The following is a 14,794-nucleotide window of genomic DNA, read 5'->3' on the forward strand; positions in this document are numbered from 1 at the left end:
CCCTGAGTTTGAAATTATCTAACAATGCAGCAGATACAAATGAGGCAGTGCTTTTTTACTCCCACGCTATCCTGTTAAATTCACTCAGTTACATAAAAGAAGGTGGATAATTGAGGCCTTCAAACTCTCAGCAAGTCTGCCACCAATGGTAACTGCTTGAGAATACTGTCATTTTGTTCCATCAGGAACTTTGGAGAAATGTGTAGGTGATAATCTGGCTCTGCTGAAGTCACTGGGGTTTTGCAGTCAATGTCACCAAGAGTAGACTATTATCACCACTATGTATGATAACTATGTTCGGCTGACCCCAAGTTTTTTATCTGTTCAGCCAAGATGTCAGGGATTTTTTTATGCATATGTCTCATGTTGCAATATTCCTTACTAAGGTGTTGTACTAGAAATTATGAACTAAATATGCTGTTAGCGTGGTGACACAGAGTAACTGATCAGAAAACATACAACAAAACATAATTAATTCTTCAAAATCACGAACAAAGCAGTGCTGCTGAAGAAGACCTCAAGCTATGTCTATACACGGAGGTTAGATGACTCATTTCACGTATCACAGTTCATAAAGCCCATTGGTTCACTTAAGTTACATCCTAGGCCTTATCTGGAGGATTTTCTCTACTTCATGTCTGTTCACTCAGACATTTATAAACATTACCTGCTGACCAGTTTCCTTCTGTCATGACATTTAAATGAGGAAAAGTTATGGTGGAATTTTCAGAAACTTGCAATGCAGTGTAAAAATTACTGCTTATCTGCATATACAGCAAAGAACAGCTTTTCTGAGAAATTGGCCTGAATGGGCTAGTTGGGCTTAAGTAGACTCCATTTAGACAGACAAGAACTGTTACACTGTACGCATATTAATATAATTTGATGTACTTATTTTCTATCTTAAACATTGGAATCCTATCCCCTAAGTAATGAAAAGCAAAATAAAATGACAATGTATGCCAGTGGGATAAGTGTGTATATGTTACTTCACAAGGAAATAGGTTTTGAGTTGCTATGGCAACAAAGTAAAAACTCAACTATTATTTTATTCTTCAATGATGAAATCAAGAGATTTTATTTATTTGGTGTATGTAAAGATGTGATCAGATTAAGAACAGGAAAACTTGCTGCCAAACTGTTTTCTGTCACATGAAACAAGTGTCTTATGGGATACTTTGGAAATACTAGTGTCAATCTGGTCCATGACTGCAAGCAGCTGCACACCTGTGCTCTTTCTGAAGATCAAGTAGGTCACAGAATAAAGAAAATGATGGTGGTCACTGCATAATGAAAAACTCTGTCCCCTTAGAAACATGCAGGTTCAGAGAAAGTACATTTTTATTTGCAGTATGATATCAAGTCAGCCCTTGAAATGCAATGCTTGTAAGACAATGTGCACCTTTAGTTAGCAATAAAAAAACTAAACCACTATGTATCTACAAGAATGTACACAGAATTTAAGACAATGTAAACATAATAGAAATAAATGGTATGTAGTTTTGCAAGCTACCAAGAGCAATAGTTTCTTTATTGTTTCAGCATAAAAGGTACATAAATCAAGTTATATCTTTAGCTTGCAAGATTAAAACCAAGTTCTATATCCACTGGCTGATGCATGATTTAAAATAAAGAAGCTTATACACTTTGTATTTATGTAGCTATTTTGTACACCAGTTGAGATTACTCAAAAAATAAGAACAGTATAAATTAAATATTTTAACCATACACAAAAAGGCTCCATATATGTAAATGAAACACTAAAAGACAAGGCAGCCTGTAAGAATTTTTCCTTCGGTTTATGTAAAACTTTACTGTTAAGTATATTTGTGGACAAAGCATGCCATCATTATCATGGTAGTTTTGAGACACGTAAAATGTCTATTCTGCCCTTTGGCTTCTAGCAAAATGACAGACAAATGGGCTTGTAATGCTAAACGTAACAAGAACTAATCACCTTGATTTTGCTGATCTGTATGTCCAAAGGAGATGATGATGTTTCCAAAGTTTCCAGTTCTTTTTCTTGTTCAGCTATCCAGATGGACAGAGCTTCAAAATTACTGCCAAAATGATCCCACTTGTTTTTCACCATTTCCATGCTTTTAATACTAAAATTAACCAAATCAATTAGAGAGAATAAACAGTTTAATATAACGAAGCTGCCCATATTCTTGCTAGAATAAAAATGTAACTTACTAAATCTACAGGAGGGTAATTTTAAAAACTCCAGTTTTTAGAGGACTGAGTGATGTGCCTAAATTCAAACTTGGTTCTTCTCTCTCAGACTGTGCACTCAAACAGTTGCGTTAGCCATAGAGAGGACAGGAAGAGGTGAAACAGTACAGCTTCACTCATCAGCTGTACATCAAGAATCTCATTATAACAGGAAGAAAATGAAAAGTTACATAAATACGATTTCGATGAAATAATATGGAATTATGATGAGATGTCTAAAAATTGAGATAATTGAGTGCATAGATGTTAGTAATTTAGTCACTAGAACAGAATGAATAAAACCAATATATTGTGGGTGTGGATAGAGTCTTGACTGCTTTATTATAACAGTAATCTTCCCATCTTATAGGAAGCTGGTGTTTTCTGAGGCAATATTAAATATCAAGCCAAAGAATCAACAACAGATACCCAACTACCTCAAAGGTAATAGTTATATTCTTTGAAACATACATTATAGGTATGTTAAACAGAGACAGATTATGATGTATTCTCATCTATCTTGGACAGCAAACAAAGCACCCTTCCTTTTGGTCACAAGTAAGTCTAACATTTTTGTAAGGCCTAGCAGCACTGACTTCCAGTATACAAGTTTCTGCCCCTTTCAAATCATTGTAAAGAACCCAGTGCTAATGCAGGCCCTATACGCAGCTTGCAAAACATGCATTTTCTATTTCATTGAAAATATTAAAATTTCATCAGATAAGTCTGAATATTATGAAATTCCAAAATACATTTTCCTTTGAAATATAGCCTTAAAAACCATTCCATGTCAAAAAGTTTTTGGTTTAATTTCTTTTTTCCACTTCATTAAAGCTAGAGGAAGCTTTAAGAAAATACATAGTCTAAAAACGTAAAATTTCTTTTTTTTTCTTTTTTAATTAATTAAAAAAAAAAAGGCAATGTCAACAGCCATTTACTGACAAGAGTGTATTCAAGTTATTTGTAGGAAAATAACATGCAAAAATATTTCTCTCAAGTCCAGTCCAAGAAAATACAGCTGGAAATCAGAATTGAGGGACCAAATCAGTGGCACAATGACTGAAAATCCTTTGCCTTTGTATCTGCCTTCCTTATCATTGTAAGGAAGCTACAGACTGTAAAGAATATAGTCCCAAACACACTGCACAGCTATGCATTATCTACTTGGGAAACAGATGGACTAAGTTTGCTCTATAGCTAACTATGGATTGCTGCTCATATTTTAATTTCCCTTTTCCCGTTCATTGGCATCATATGTACCGTATGTATTTGGAATACCTGCACTTTAAATTACTCAGCCAAGATTTTTATTGATTATGTGAGTTACAACATAACCTTACATGCTTATCATATGTTCTATAGATTCACTATAGAGAGTTGTAGATATTTGCATGTTTTGCAGAAGGGATTTATTTTTTATTATCTGTCACAGTACCAAAGACATTCTCTATAATCGATACAATCAACTAAAACCTATTTCATATCTATATTAAAAGGCGATATCAATGATGGCTTTCATTTAAAAATAGATTACATTATTTAAAAAGTGAATATTCATAGTTGGACAGGTGAATTTCTTGAATTGAAAAGTCACATTAGTTTTCTCTCTAATGTTGGAGAAAATTATGTATAAAGTACTCATTAAGATATAGTATAAATCATGGAGACATTAATGGACAAAAAATGGAAACATGTTGGAGAAAGTGTTATGTAAAATTTAGACCACCAATAATCAGAAAGTTACATCTGCTGCATAGGCTAGTTGTTCTGGTTTACAACTATTCTTTTACATTGGGAAAAATGGCACCAAATTAGTCAGATTATAAAACAATGGTCAGTAGGGGGAAACTAATCATGGGGGCATTGCTGTTTTCTCATATTCAGATAGAGGTGGTAATACCTGCTTAAACTTATACATCAGATTATTCTCCATAGTAGTTCCAGTAAGACAACTACAGAATTGGCACATGTATCCATGACTTGTGTATTGGATTTAATATATGCAAAAATACTAATTGCATCCACACATATGAATGCGTGTGTATATAGATAAAATAAGAATAGCAACAACTGAAGTTGAGTAACTTGAGTTCAATAACAGAGTTACTCACTTGAGAAAAGGGATGAAATTTTTACAGATACAGAAAGCTCCAAAATAGTTACAGGATCTAACAACATTTTCTTGGAGTCTGAACTTCCAATTTTTAAACAAAATTTGGCATATGATGCCTTTGTTCTTTGCAGCAGCAGAAGCAGCTTTTGATATTGCCCATGAAATAAAATTGGGGCATTCAGCTAAGATGAAGGCACTTCTTGACATTCCTATGAACAAAGTGGAATACTGAAACTGAGGCAAATATCATAAATGTGCTGTTCTCATACTTGCACTCTTCCTAAAAGGGTCTAGTACCTCAAGAATGAGTTTAATTAACCCTTCTTCTCAAGACTGGGCCTTAAAGATAAGTGACAGGCTAAACATAACTAACTGTTTTTATAACCTATGTATTATAAAAAATTGTTTATTTGCACATACTCTTATGACATATTTGGTACTATAACCTGGTTGCTATGCCACTGCAAGGTGTAAATGACAGAGTTGAGACAACACAAAATGCTGATAAGGTATTCTAGAAATCTGATACAATCCTATAGTGGATAATAAATATTAGGACTTGTTAAGAACATACTCTTCTTCAAGAGTAGCTTCCACTTTTTTCACTTGCTCTTGGATTGATTTTGCCTGCTGCTGAAGGAACTGCTTGTTCTTTGAACCAAGCTGTATCTCAGAAGAATTCTTCACCAGATTCTCAGCCTGCATTGCCATTGCTTCAGTCTGTTTAGAAAGTTCCTGTAAGGGTGCAAGATACATTAATACAACTATGAACAGTTTCATATATATACACAAAATATTTTTCCCAAATGTTCATGCTTGGAAAAGGTGTATGTTTCCTACATACATGTTTTAAATGTCTAGACACATAAAAACAGTATCTGAAGAAAGTTACTTTCATGTTGCAGTTAAGAAATGTTTATTCAAGCAAACTAGCTTGAAGAAAATTTAGCAAGGGAAACTGTATGTCCAAAAGTTTTAAGCTCAACCAATCCATTTATTCTGTAGCTTTTCAATAAATTTATTGGTGAATTGTGGATTATATGCATCTTTATTTAATCTTTAGATCTTAACCTTTACAGAGAGGATTTTGCAGTATTTCGTAGCTTTAACTCTCACTTTGTTTAGCAACTATTTTCTGGCACAAACATTAAACCTATACACCAGAACAATGGATAAGCATAACCAAGATATGTAGCATTTAGTATCAGATTAATCAAATGGTAAATCAGTGTGAAAAGCATGGCACTTAGGAAAGCAAATCACTACAATAACTTCTACATTAGTAAATAAAATGGGCTGGATAATTCTGTGTTACTAAGGACAAGTGACAAGTTCTGGCTCATGTCCATGTTGTAGAAACCTCTCCTTTTTCTCCCAGAGAAAAAAAAAGTGACAGACAGTCCACGTAACCTTGCCGAACAGCATTCTATTGATGTTGATATGCCAGTGCTTGACACTGTTTAGTTTACTAATATAGATGATTACTGAGCATAAAATGGGACGTCCTCAAAGTCATTTTAACTTCCATACGTGTGCTTCAGATGCGGATCTTGAAAAATTCTTCATATTTTCATAAAATAACTTTTTACCTATAAACAGTTTATGCAGTCTCTCCTCTGTATATGCAATTTGTGCCAGCATTAATGGGAATCCATGCAAAGACTGAAGGCAATATGCTCACTACATGTTAACAAGCAAGGCAGAAAGATATCTTGGTTCCTGTATTTCACACAGTGAATACCTTTGTCTGATCCAGTTCTGAGGAGAGGCTCTCTAAACTGCTAAAGTTTAAGATACGTTCAAGTGCAGAGCTTGCTTGATTGAGATATTTTACTACTGTTGCTTTGTCTCTTTCAAACTGCTCCCATTTATTTATGGTGACCTACAAAAAACAAATAAACAAACAAAACCAAAACAGGAATAAAAAGACAAAAATAATCAAAGAGGAGAAAAAAAGAAGAACTGTAAGTTACTGAAGAAGGAAAAGATATTAAAAACTGGCATAAAATAAAACAATTTCAACTGAAATGCCATCTACTCAACAGATGAAACTGTTCTGAACCCAAAAAAAAGGAAACTTTTCCATTAATTTAACTGATTCATGCTGCGCTGTGCGAAAAAGGTGCCAGAAATATTCAAGTCTTATATTTGAATGTCTTAAAAGAAGTTCTGAAGTAATAAATGCCAGTGCTTATGCTTATGGTGACAGGTAGTCAACAATATCCAAAAGTATCTTGAAGTTCTCTAATGCAATAAATTATAGTGAAATAGTAGGAGAAAATCTCAACTCATAGGAAATACACATAGGAATCTATTTGTTCTTTTCTCATAATGTAGAATTTTGATTAACGTGCAGCATTTAATTATCAGTCACAAGAATAAACAAGTATTTTCTTGATTCTGAAGTAAAACAAAGCCTAAGTTAAGACTTCATTTGGAATTCCTTTGAAAAAAAAAATTGTTTCTATGATAAACTCTTACATTAAGAAGCTACTTGAGCTGTATTGATCGTTTTTCATTTTGTATTTATAATGGGAAATAGTTTTGATGACTTTAAACATTTGCTTGGAATAGTGGGCAGCTGGATTACCATTCTGCTTAGAGAAATGTAAAGGACAACTCAAATATGGGTGCAAGGAGCTATAAATTCTCATCTCAGTTCAGTCAGTGATTAGTTACTCAACGTGGAGCAATCCATTTGATTTCTCTGTGACTTTTTCTTTTTTTCTTCTTTAAATTTAGGATGACAGCATGTATCTCGCACAGCACTTGTGGAGTATTGTGTGCAGTTCTGGTGTCCTCAACATAAGAAGGACATGGAACTGCTGGAACAAATCCAGAGGAGGGCCATGAGGATGATCAGGGGACTGGAGCACCTCCCATATGAAGATAGGCTGAGAAAAGTTGGGGCTGTTCTGCCTGGAAAAGAGAAGGCTGCGTGGAGACCTCATAGCAGCCTTCCAGTATCTGAAGGGGGCCTACAAGGATGCTGGGGATGGACTATTCATCAAGGACTGTAGTGACAGGACAAGGGGTAACGGGTTCAAACTTAAACAGGGGAAGTTTAGATTGGATATAAGGAAGAAATTCTTTACTGAGAGGGTGGTGAGGCACTGGAATGGGTTGCCCAGGGAGGTTGTGAATGCTCCATCCCTGGCGGTGTTAAAGGCCAGGTTGGATGAGGCCTTGGGTGACATGGTTTAGTGTGAGGTGTCCCTGCCCTTGGCAGGGGGGTTGGAACTAGATGATCTTAAGGTCCTTTCCAACCCTAACTATTCGATCATTCTATGATTCTATGATTCTAAGGGCTCTCTATTAAAGGACAGTGTTACCTTTAGTAATAGGGGAGACAGCCCATCTAAAAATTAAGTCACACATATATTATTTAAAATATCTATTATGACTGAATATTTGGGACTTTTAAACACTTAAAAACAAAATACTGTTTCTTTATTAATTAAGCAGCTTCAAGAATTTTTCATGGAGGTACTGATCATGAAAACCCAAGGACCAAGATTCAGAGGTGAGAAAGTGAGCTCAGACTTTTTACATTAAAAGATGTTTGTTTGGTCTTTTTCTACTATGTTGAAAAAAAATAAAGAAGAAAGCATGGTTTATTATTTCCATTTGTAAAGGACCCACCTGCAGTTGCTCTTCACGCTTCTCCATAGTCTGTTGCATGTTCTCCAATGTTCCTTCTAACTTTTGTAAATCCTCTTGCATTGTGCTGGGCAGCCCACCATCAATCTGCAACTGTTTAGCTTGGGATATCTGTTGCTGCACATCTTGCCTCTTTGCACGGAGTCTCCTTGTCCTTTGCTAAAAGGGTTGATCCAACAGGAATTATTAAACTTTTTAGTTTCTTTGGGAAACTGGCATAATGAAACCATTTTCTGCTTCTGCAGGTTTATGTAACGAGAGCAACAAAGAGGTGAACTGTGGCAAGTATCCTTGACAGTCTTATATACTCATCAAGTACATGCCTTGGGTTCCAAAATGTATATACACCTTTTGTGGCCATTTATGTAACAGTATGGCTATTTATCCAAAGCAGTCTTTCAGAAAGCAGAAGCCAAAACACTTGAGTAACTGTACCAGTAACCACAGGTGGATGTATTCCTTATGATTGCCTGGAAACCTCTAGGTCTACTCTACACTCTTCGAGGCACAGGCTGTAGCCTCAGATTGACAAAGCAATATATCAGCCTTTATTAGAGATCATTAGGGGGATGGCCAAATTGCATAACTCTTCCCTTAATGCATTTTGCTTTGTAGCACTATCAGAAACTCCTAAGACAACATCACATCTCTTTTCCTAACATGCCTGACTCATTGCCAGCCTTGCTAGATAAGCTCACAGCTCCCTGCTCAATCCTACTCTGGTATCTTCAGGTCCTTGTCTAAGTCTGTTTTTTACCTTAACAGACTCCATATCAAAAAAAGAAGAAGAGTCTGAGAACATAATGAGAAGTTAACCATTCCTACTATCTCTTGTATGGTTGGATAAGGAATGTAGAGTATTGAAAGAACAAATACAAGCCTTAACACATACAGTAGCCTTTACAAACACCAAAGAGTGCAGATAACACATGGGCAAGACATAGTATTGCTTGGTCAGAGAGTTAAACATGTCTGACCTTACAGACACAGGTGTTAATATAAAACACTTACATAATGCCCAAACATTGACAGTAAATTTTTCTTCCTAGCTTTGAGCATGCCACAAAGTTAATTTATTTCCCATGTTTAACCCCATGATTCTTGCTGTACACAACCCATATGATTTATTGTTACTGTAGCCTGTAGATGATTTAATCTATTATCAGTGTATAAAAAGACTCCTGTTCTGCTCCTACAGACTGGAGGCTCACCTTTTACTGCAGAAGCTACCTATAGGAGGAGATAAGACTAGAGGTATATCTTCCCTCCTGCATTTAGAGTTGGGGCTACATCAAAGCTCCTGAAGTAAAAAGGTTTCCAAAACCAGGAACGGGACTAATTTACCATAAGCAAATCTGACACACAAACGTCAAGTAAATGAAGCTTGGCTTTCAGGTGTTCTGTGTCCAAAAAAACAGTGTCAAATAAAAGAATATTCAATAAAAACTGAAAACCAAGCTCATGTTCAAGCATTAACATTTAAAAAATACTAAGTATTTTTTTGTTATAAGAAATCAATACTAGGCCATATGAGGCTGTTTCCTGTATAACTATTTCAAGTTTAAATAAAAAGTGTTACCTTAATGGACATAATAAAATCTTTTAATTACATAAATTTAATCTTAAAAAAAAAATAAATGGATATGGACATGAATAATTGCCTTACCTGATGATGAAGTAGTAGTTGCTGAGCTTGTAATAAACTTTCTGTATCCAGGATCTTTTCAGCCTCTGCTTGGGCTTCTTTTGAATTGCTGATTAATTCCTCAATTGCACTTTTAACTTCTTCTTTGTACTGGACACAGTCTCCAACAGTGCCTACAGTCTTTTCAACCTGCAATTACAAATAAGTTTAAGAATTTCATGTTGAAAGGCTCTGTATTTTAAGAGCATATTTATATTTAGAACATTTTTCAAAAAAATATAATAAATTGTCTAAATTCAAACCAATTTTGTCTCCAGCATTCTTGACACCTTTAGCTTTACAGTGAAAGAGTGACTGTAGATTTAAAATGTGACTGAGGAGATCTTTGTTTTGTTTAGATGTACTCCCTATTATACTGCCATATGGTAAATGGCTGTCTGTGACAGCCACATACTAGTGATCACTTAGAAAGTACACATTGTCCTCATCCTTACAAGCTGCCCCAGATTCTGAAACACGTGAGCTACCCAACTCACAAAAAATCTTGTTACCTTTTGGACCCTCTAGAGCAAAACACTGGTGAATCACAAATATATTAAAAGTGCCTGTTACCCTGATTTTATGGACCACAATATGGTGAAATATCCAGATTGCAGAAATTTCTGATGAAAAAGATATCAGAAAGTCCTTCCCCCCTTGTAAGATTCTGCTAACTACTTGCAGCTGATTCTCAGTACAGGTTCTGTTCCTCAGACAGTTTCTGTGTTTAAAGTTTAAATCAGAAAGTATTCTAGAACTGAGAAACTCCTTTCTTTCTTCCTTCCTTCCTTCCTTTCTTTCTTGTCTATATTAACTTTGGAAGGTCGTTCAGATCCAACCCATTCTCTTTCCTGTTTTATAGATGTTTAGTCTTCACTGTCCAAAAACCATTGCTGAACTCTGGAAATACCCAGCATCAATCCTTGTCTAAACAGTTTCATTCAGCTGTAAATTTAGCTGCAAAGAGTATTCAGACTTTTAAGATTCAGCAGCCTCTTAACTATAGTTTAAAGTGTCATTTAGATTCAAAACAAGTTTAGATTCTAGCTTTTATCATCTTTTTTTACCTTCATGAACTTGTGTTCCCCTTAGTTCTGACTTTAAGAGGAAATAAAAAACAAAAGTATTTTAACATAGCAAAACAAAATAAAAAAAAAAATTAAAAAGACAGTATCTTAAATTTTTTTGCAGTCACCTGGAAATCAGAACATTGATTGCCTTGACTTCCCAAATGCAATTTTTAAACCATGGATGTTTAAAGAAGTTTCAAAAAATATATGGAAAATAAATCATTTGGAGCACCTAGAAGCCTCCACAAGAACTGACATTAACAATGGAATTTGAAGTCTGATGTCTTTCTCTATCCTGATCTCCTTTATCCTCATTATCATTCAGACCTCAGAGAACTGCAGCTTCTTTCTGCAAATTTAGTGCGCGACAGACATCCTTAATGATTTGAAACTACCTCACAGTAGTTCCTTTGTTAATTCAACATAAAAGATACATAAATGAAGACTAAAGTCAAGTTATATATCCAGTAGATGATGTACATGACAGTTTTGCCAATGTTCAGTATGAGCTTGTTTTAGAAAACTACCTTTCGCTTCTAAAAATATTGACATTTTGATTCCAGATATATTTACTATGATGCTTTCCAACCCTGCAAAGGCAAAAGCTCCATTATAATAATGTCAGTATTTTTTGCCTGTTACTCTCAAGGCTTTGCTACCAAGGGAGTACAAACAAGTTTTTCATTGCTGAATCCTTGCATTTTAATTAAAAAAACACAGCAGGGAACTTATGCCTGTGAAGCCACAATTGATGTAATTTCATGTGACACTGTAAATGAAGAGTTTGTGTGTCCCTCGTACTGTACCTCAGCCAGCAAATCTAGGAGTCCCCTGAAGTCACTGGAAAGTTTACAAAGCTCATCCTCTGTCTCTTTGGCCTCCAAATCAGGACACGCTGCGGTCAAAACAGCAAGTCTAGATTTCAGCCAGCTGAGATTTTCTCCTTGCTTCTTAATATGATTCCTAATTTCCTATGAAAGAATCAAAAGTAATTTTCTTCAATTAAACAAAATATACTAAAGAGTGGCATTCATAGTATCAGTTCAAAGATTAGTAGTGTAAACATACTACCTTTGTTTTTATCTTTAAACACTAGAAATGTAGTATTTTTCTATTTGGATACCCTATCTGATTCTGTTCCAGTCAAAGGCTACATGCATTTGGTCTACAGGCTTTACTCCACTACTACTTATTAGACTATTCTTTAATAAGTAGTAGTAGTAGAGCATTTTTTTCCCTACAAACAACATTTTTGTCTGTCTAAGATGGTAGATACCATGTACAGATATTTGACCAAATTTCTCAGTTACCATTTAAATCCTAAATGCCAACATTCCCAAACACAAAATTTCATGTGGTAGGTTTTGTTTGTATATTTTCCCTATTTAAATAGCTCTTCCCTGCCTCTTTTCACTCCGTATTTCATTTATATCTTTGTGCCAGCTCTGACAAGAAGTTGCCAGCAGTGAAACTGCATGAATAAATCAGAATTTTTGAAGCAGAATTGTTTCTTTGCACAGTTAACGTACTCATAACTTTCACACAATCTCCTACAGTATGTGTAGTATTTCTGCTCTTAGTATGTGAAATTAAAGAAAGAAAGAAGGGTTAAGCTAGGTCCCAAATGACACAATAGATTATTGCTTAAAACTAATTTAATCAAACAACTCAATCTTCAACTGTTCTACCATTTCTGTTACCAGTCACCAATGCAACAGTGATTGGTAAAATATATGGAGTATCTTTGCCCCTCCTGTTATACTATTGTAGAAGAGAATTTTTATTATGGAAGATTTCCATAAGTGTAAGACAACAACTTGATCCTTCAAAAACCCCCAGTCTGGAAATTTTGGGTTTTCTTTGCACAGCACTTTTAACAGTGCATGCAGCAGGATGAGAGGCAAGTAATTTATCTGCTTCTATATTTCGGATGTTCTGAATACACAGGTAAGGGGACCTTCCGTTATTAAAAAGCAGGAACTTGGGTCACATTTCGCTGCAATGTGGAACATTCTTCTGGAAATGTTTTTAAGAATACCATGAATCAGCAGAGCTACTATGGTCTCCATAGTAAAATAATTGCACTATTTCAGAATACAGTTTTATCTAGAGCCCCAGTATCAACGACCATAGCTTTGTTAGAATATAAGCCAAGGGCTCACCCCCATGGATGCTTTACATTGCTTGTATTTGGCAGTATCATTGACACTTTCCTTTATCTTCTTTAGCTCTCTTTCTGTTGATGAAATCCAATTTGCCAATTCAGAAAATCTGAAACAAAACATCACATCATGCAAAACAAGAAAAGACAAAAAATGCCACAACCAAATGGTAACCTTTTAAGTTTAAGCAAAAGAGAAAAAAAAAATCAAAAAACACTCAAAACCCACTATAATTTGTGGAATGACTACAGGAATTATAGTTTTCTACTTGAAGCTGACAATAAAGTATCATCATTCTTTATGTGGTACTGATCTATGTTGACATTTAGAGAAGTGACCATGCATAAGGCTCTACAAGACCCAGCTAGCAATTGAGCTGAAACCTTTTCCTATAGCTCTTCCAGGTGTCCGAGTGCTCTGTTAGCCTTATGTATGTGTTGTTTATCTGGGATTTGAGCTCCTTCAGGATTCTTTGGCTGCTTTCCAATGTAGCCCTCACTGGATCAGTAACTGGCAGTTTCTGGCACAGTTCTTCAATCCGTTGTAGTCTTTTCTCACACAGGTGGTAAGGTCCCTTGTCACCAAAGAACAACTGACCGGAGACAAAGCAGAAAATACAACAAAAATACTAATTGGCAGAAACCACAAACATATCTGGATATTTGTTATAAATTGTACTAAGCCCAAACCAAAATTTTTGTTAAAAGCCCCAAGTATTGGTATGATTTAGTAATGCACAGAGTTTTTGATGGATTAGGAGTTCGTTAGAGCCTCCGTTTATTATTGACATTGAAATGTATTTCTGTAAATGCCCACATGGTGGTATATAATTCGTACCATGTGTTCCTCAATCATCCTTTCATTGCCTTCTCTCGATAACACCTTGTTCTGTCGAGCTAGTTCAGCTCTGCACTCCTCCGCTGTGACAAGGAACTTGCTTTTCTGTGCTTCAATCTTCAAGTGGATCAAATGATATGGGGCTTCTGTTTGAAGATCCTATGCACCCAGATGGGCAATAAACAAACACAGAGATAAAACACTACTGCCATTACTTCAGTGTGAAGTTACTACAAATAAATTATCTAAAACCTCTTAATAAAGAAAATAAACTTTTATATGCATAGACAGATGTGGGGGTTCTCTGTATTCATTTAAGTAAATAATCAACTCTGACACCAATATCTCTAAGTTTTTTGGCACCAGACTACGTATGCACATTACAAAGACATTTTGATTCTTGGCAAGATATACCAAATATTTCCTGTATAAAATAATACAGCAAACAATAATAGCGAAACTATAGTCACAACTGCTTCCAGAGGTTCCTGTTTGCATACTAGTGAGAAAACACCCACCACACCAGCTCTGAGCTGCAACATGCTATAGCAGGCAAAAAATTCCATAGTATATGGGTAGTGTTTATTCAGTTGTTAGAATCTTTGGCTGAAGACACAATTAAAAGTGATAGCCTGATTTCTTACAAATTTATTTAATTTTATTTCTTTTTTAAAATTTTATTTCTTTTATTAAGGTTGGTAAAGTAACTGAAATCATCCAACATCAGCATAAATAAAGCTAGGACCTATTCTCAACAAATGTTCTTAACACAGGTGTCATTATGGCTGCATGTAGGGGAAGAAATTAAAGTTTCATAATTAATTCACATTTCTCACTTGTGACCACTTAACAGGGCTTTTTTAAGAGGATATTTTTTAGGTGCAACTGTAGCCAATGTTGTAAAATACTTTTAAACTTTTTTTTTCCCTCCCAATTGCACAGAAAGCTAAATAATACAACACACTTTTTATTTACCTTGTTTTTTTCAAAACATAGGTCATGCAGAAACATTCCAAAGTTAATAATTAGAATTTCCAGAGATACCATTCAATGT

At 35.1% G+C, this 14,794-nt stretch overlaps 1 protein-coding gene across 5 annotated transcripts in view; it reads right to left on the reverse strand.

Moving 5' to 3' along the window:
* SYNE1 (spectrin repeat containing nuclear envelope protein 1) overlaps positions 1-14,794 on the reverse strand; it is a gene marked incomplete at its 5' end in the record, with an annotated part of 295,244 nt that overhangs the window by 188,808 nt on the left and 91,642 nt on the right. For all 5 annotated transcript variants that reach the window (XM_080616381.1, XM_080616380.1, XM_080616378.1 and 2 more), the window contains 9 exons: positions 1,958-2,108; positions 4,902-5,062; positions 6,069-6,209; positions 7,970-8,146; positions 9,654-9,821; positions 11,548-11,712; positions 12,904-13,012; positions 13,287-13,495; positions 13,741-13,899. In XM_080616381.1, coding sequence (XP_080472507.1) covers positions 1,958-2,108; positions 4,902-5,062; positions 6,069-6,209; positions 7,970-8,146; positions 9,654-9,821; positions 11,548-11,712; positions 12,904-13,012; positions 13,287-13,495; positions 13,741-13,899 — 1,440 coding nt within the window. The remainder of the gene's footprint in view (positions 1-1,957; positions 2,109-4,901; positions 5,063-6,068; positions 6,210-7,969; positions 8,147-9,653; positions 9,822-11,547; positions 11,713-12,903; positions 13,013-13,286; positions 13,496-13,740; positions 13,900-14,794) is intronic.

This window comes from Psittacula echo, assembly GCF_963264785.1.
Source record: "Psittacula echo genome assembly, chromosome: 4".
NCBI classification, from domain to species: domain Eukaryota; kingdom Metazoa; phylum Chordata; class Aves; order Psittaciformes; family Psittacidae; genus Psittacula; species Psittacula echo.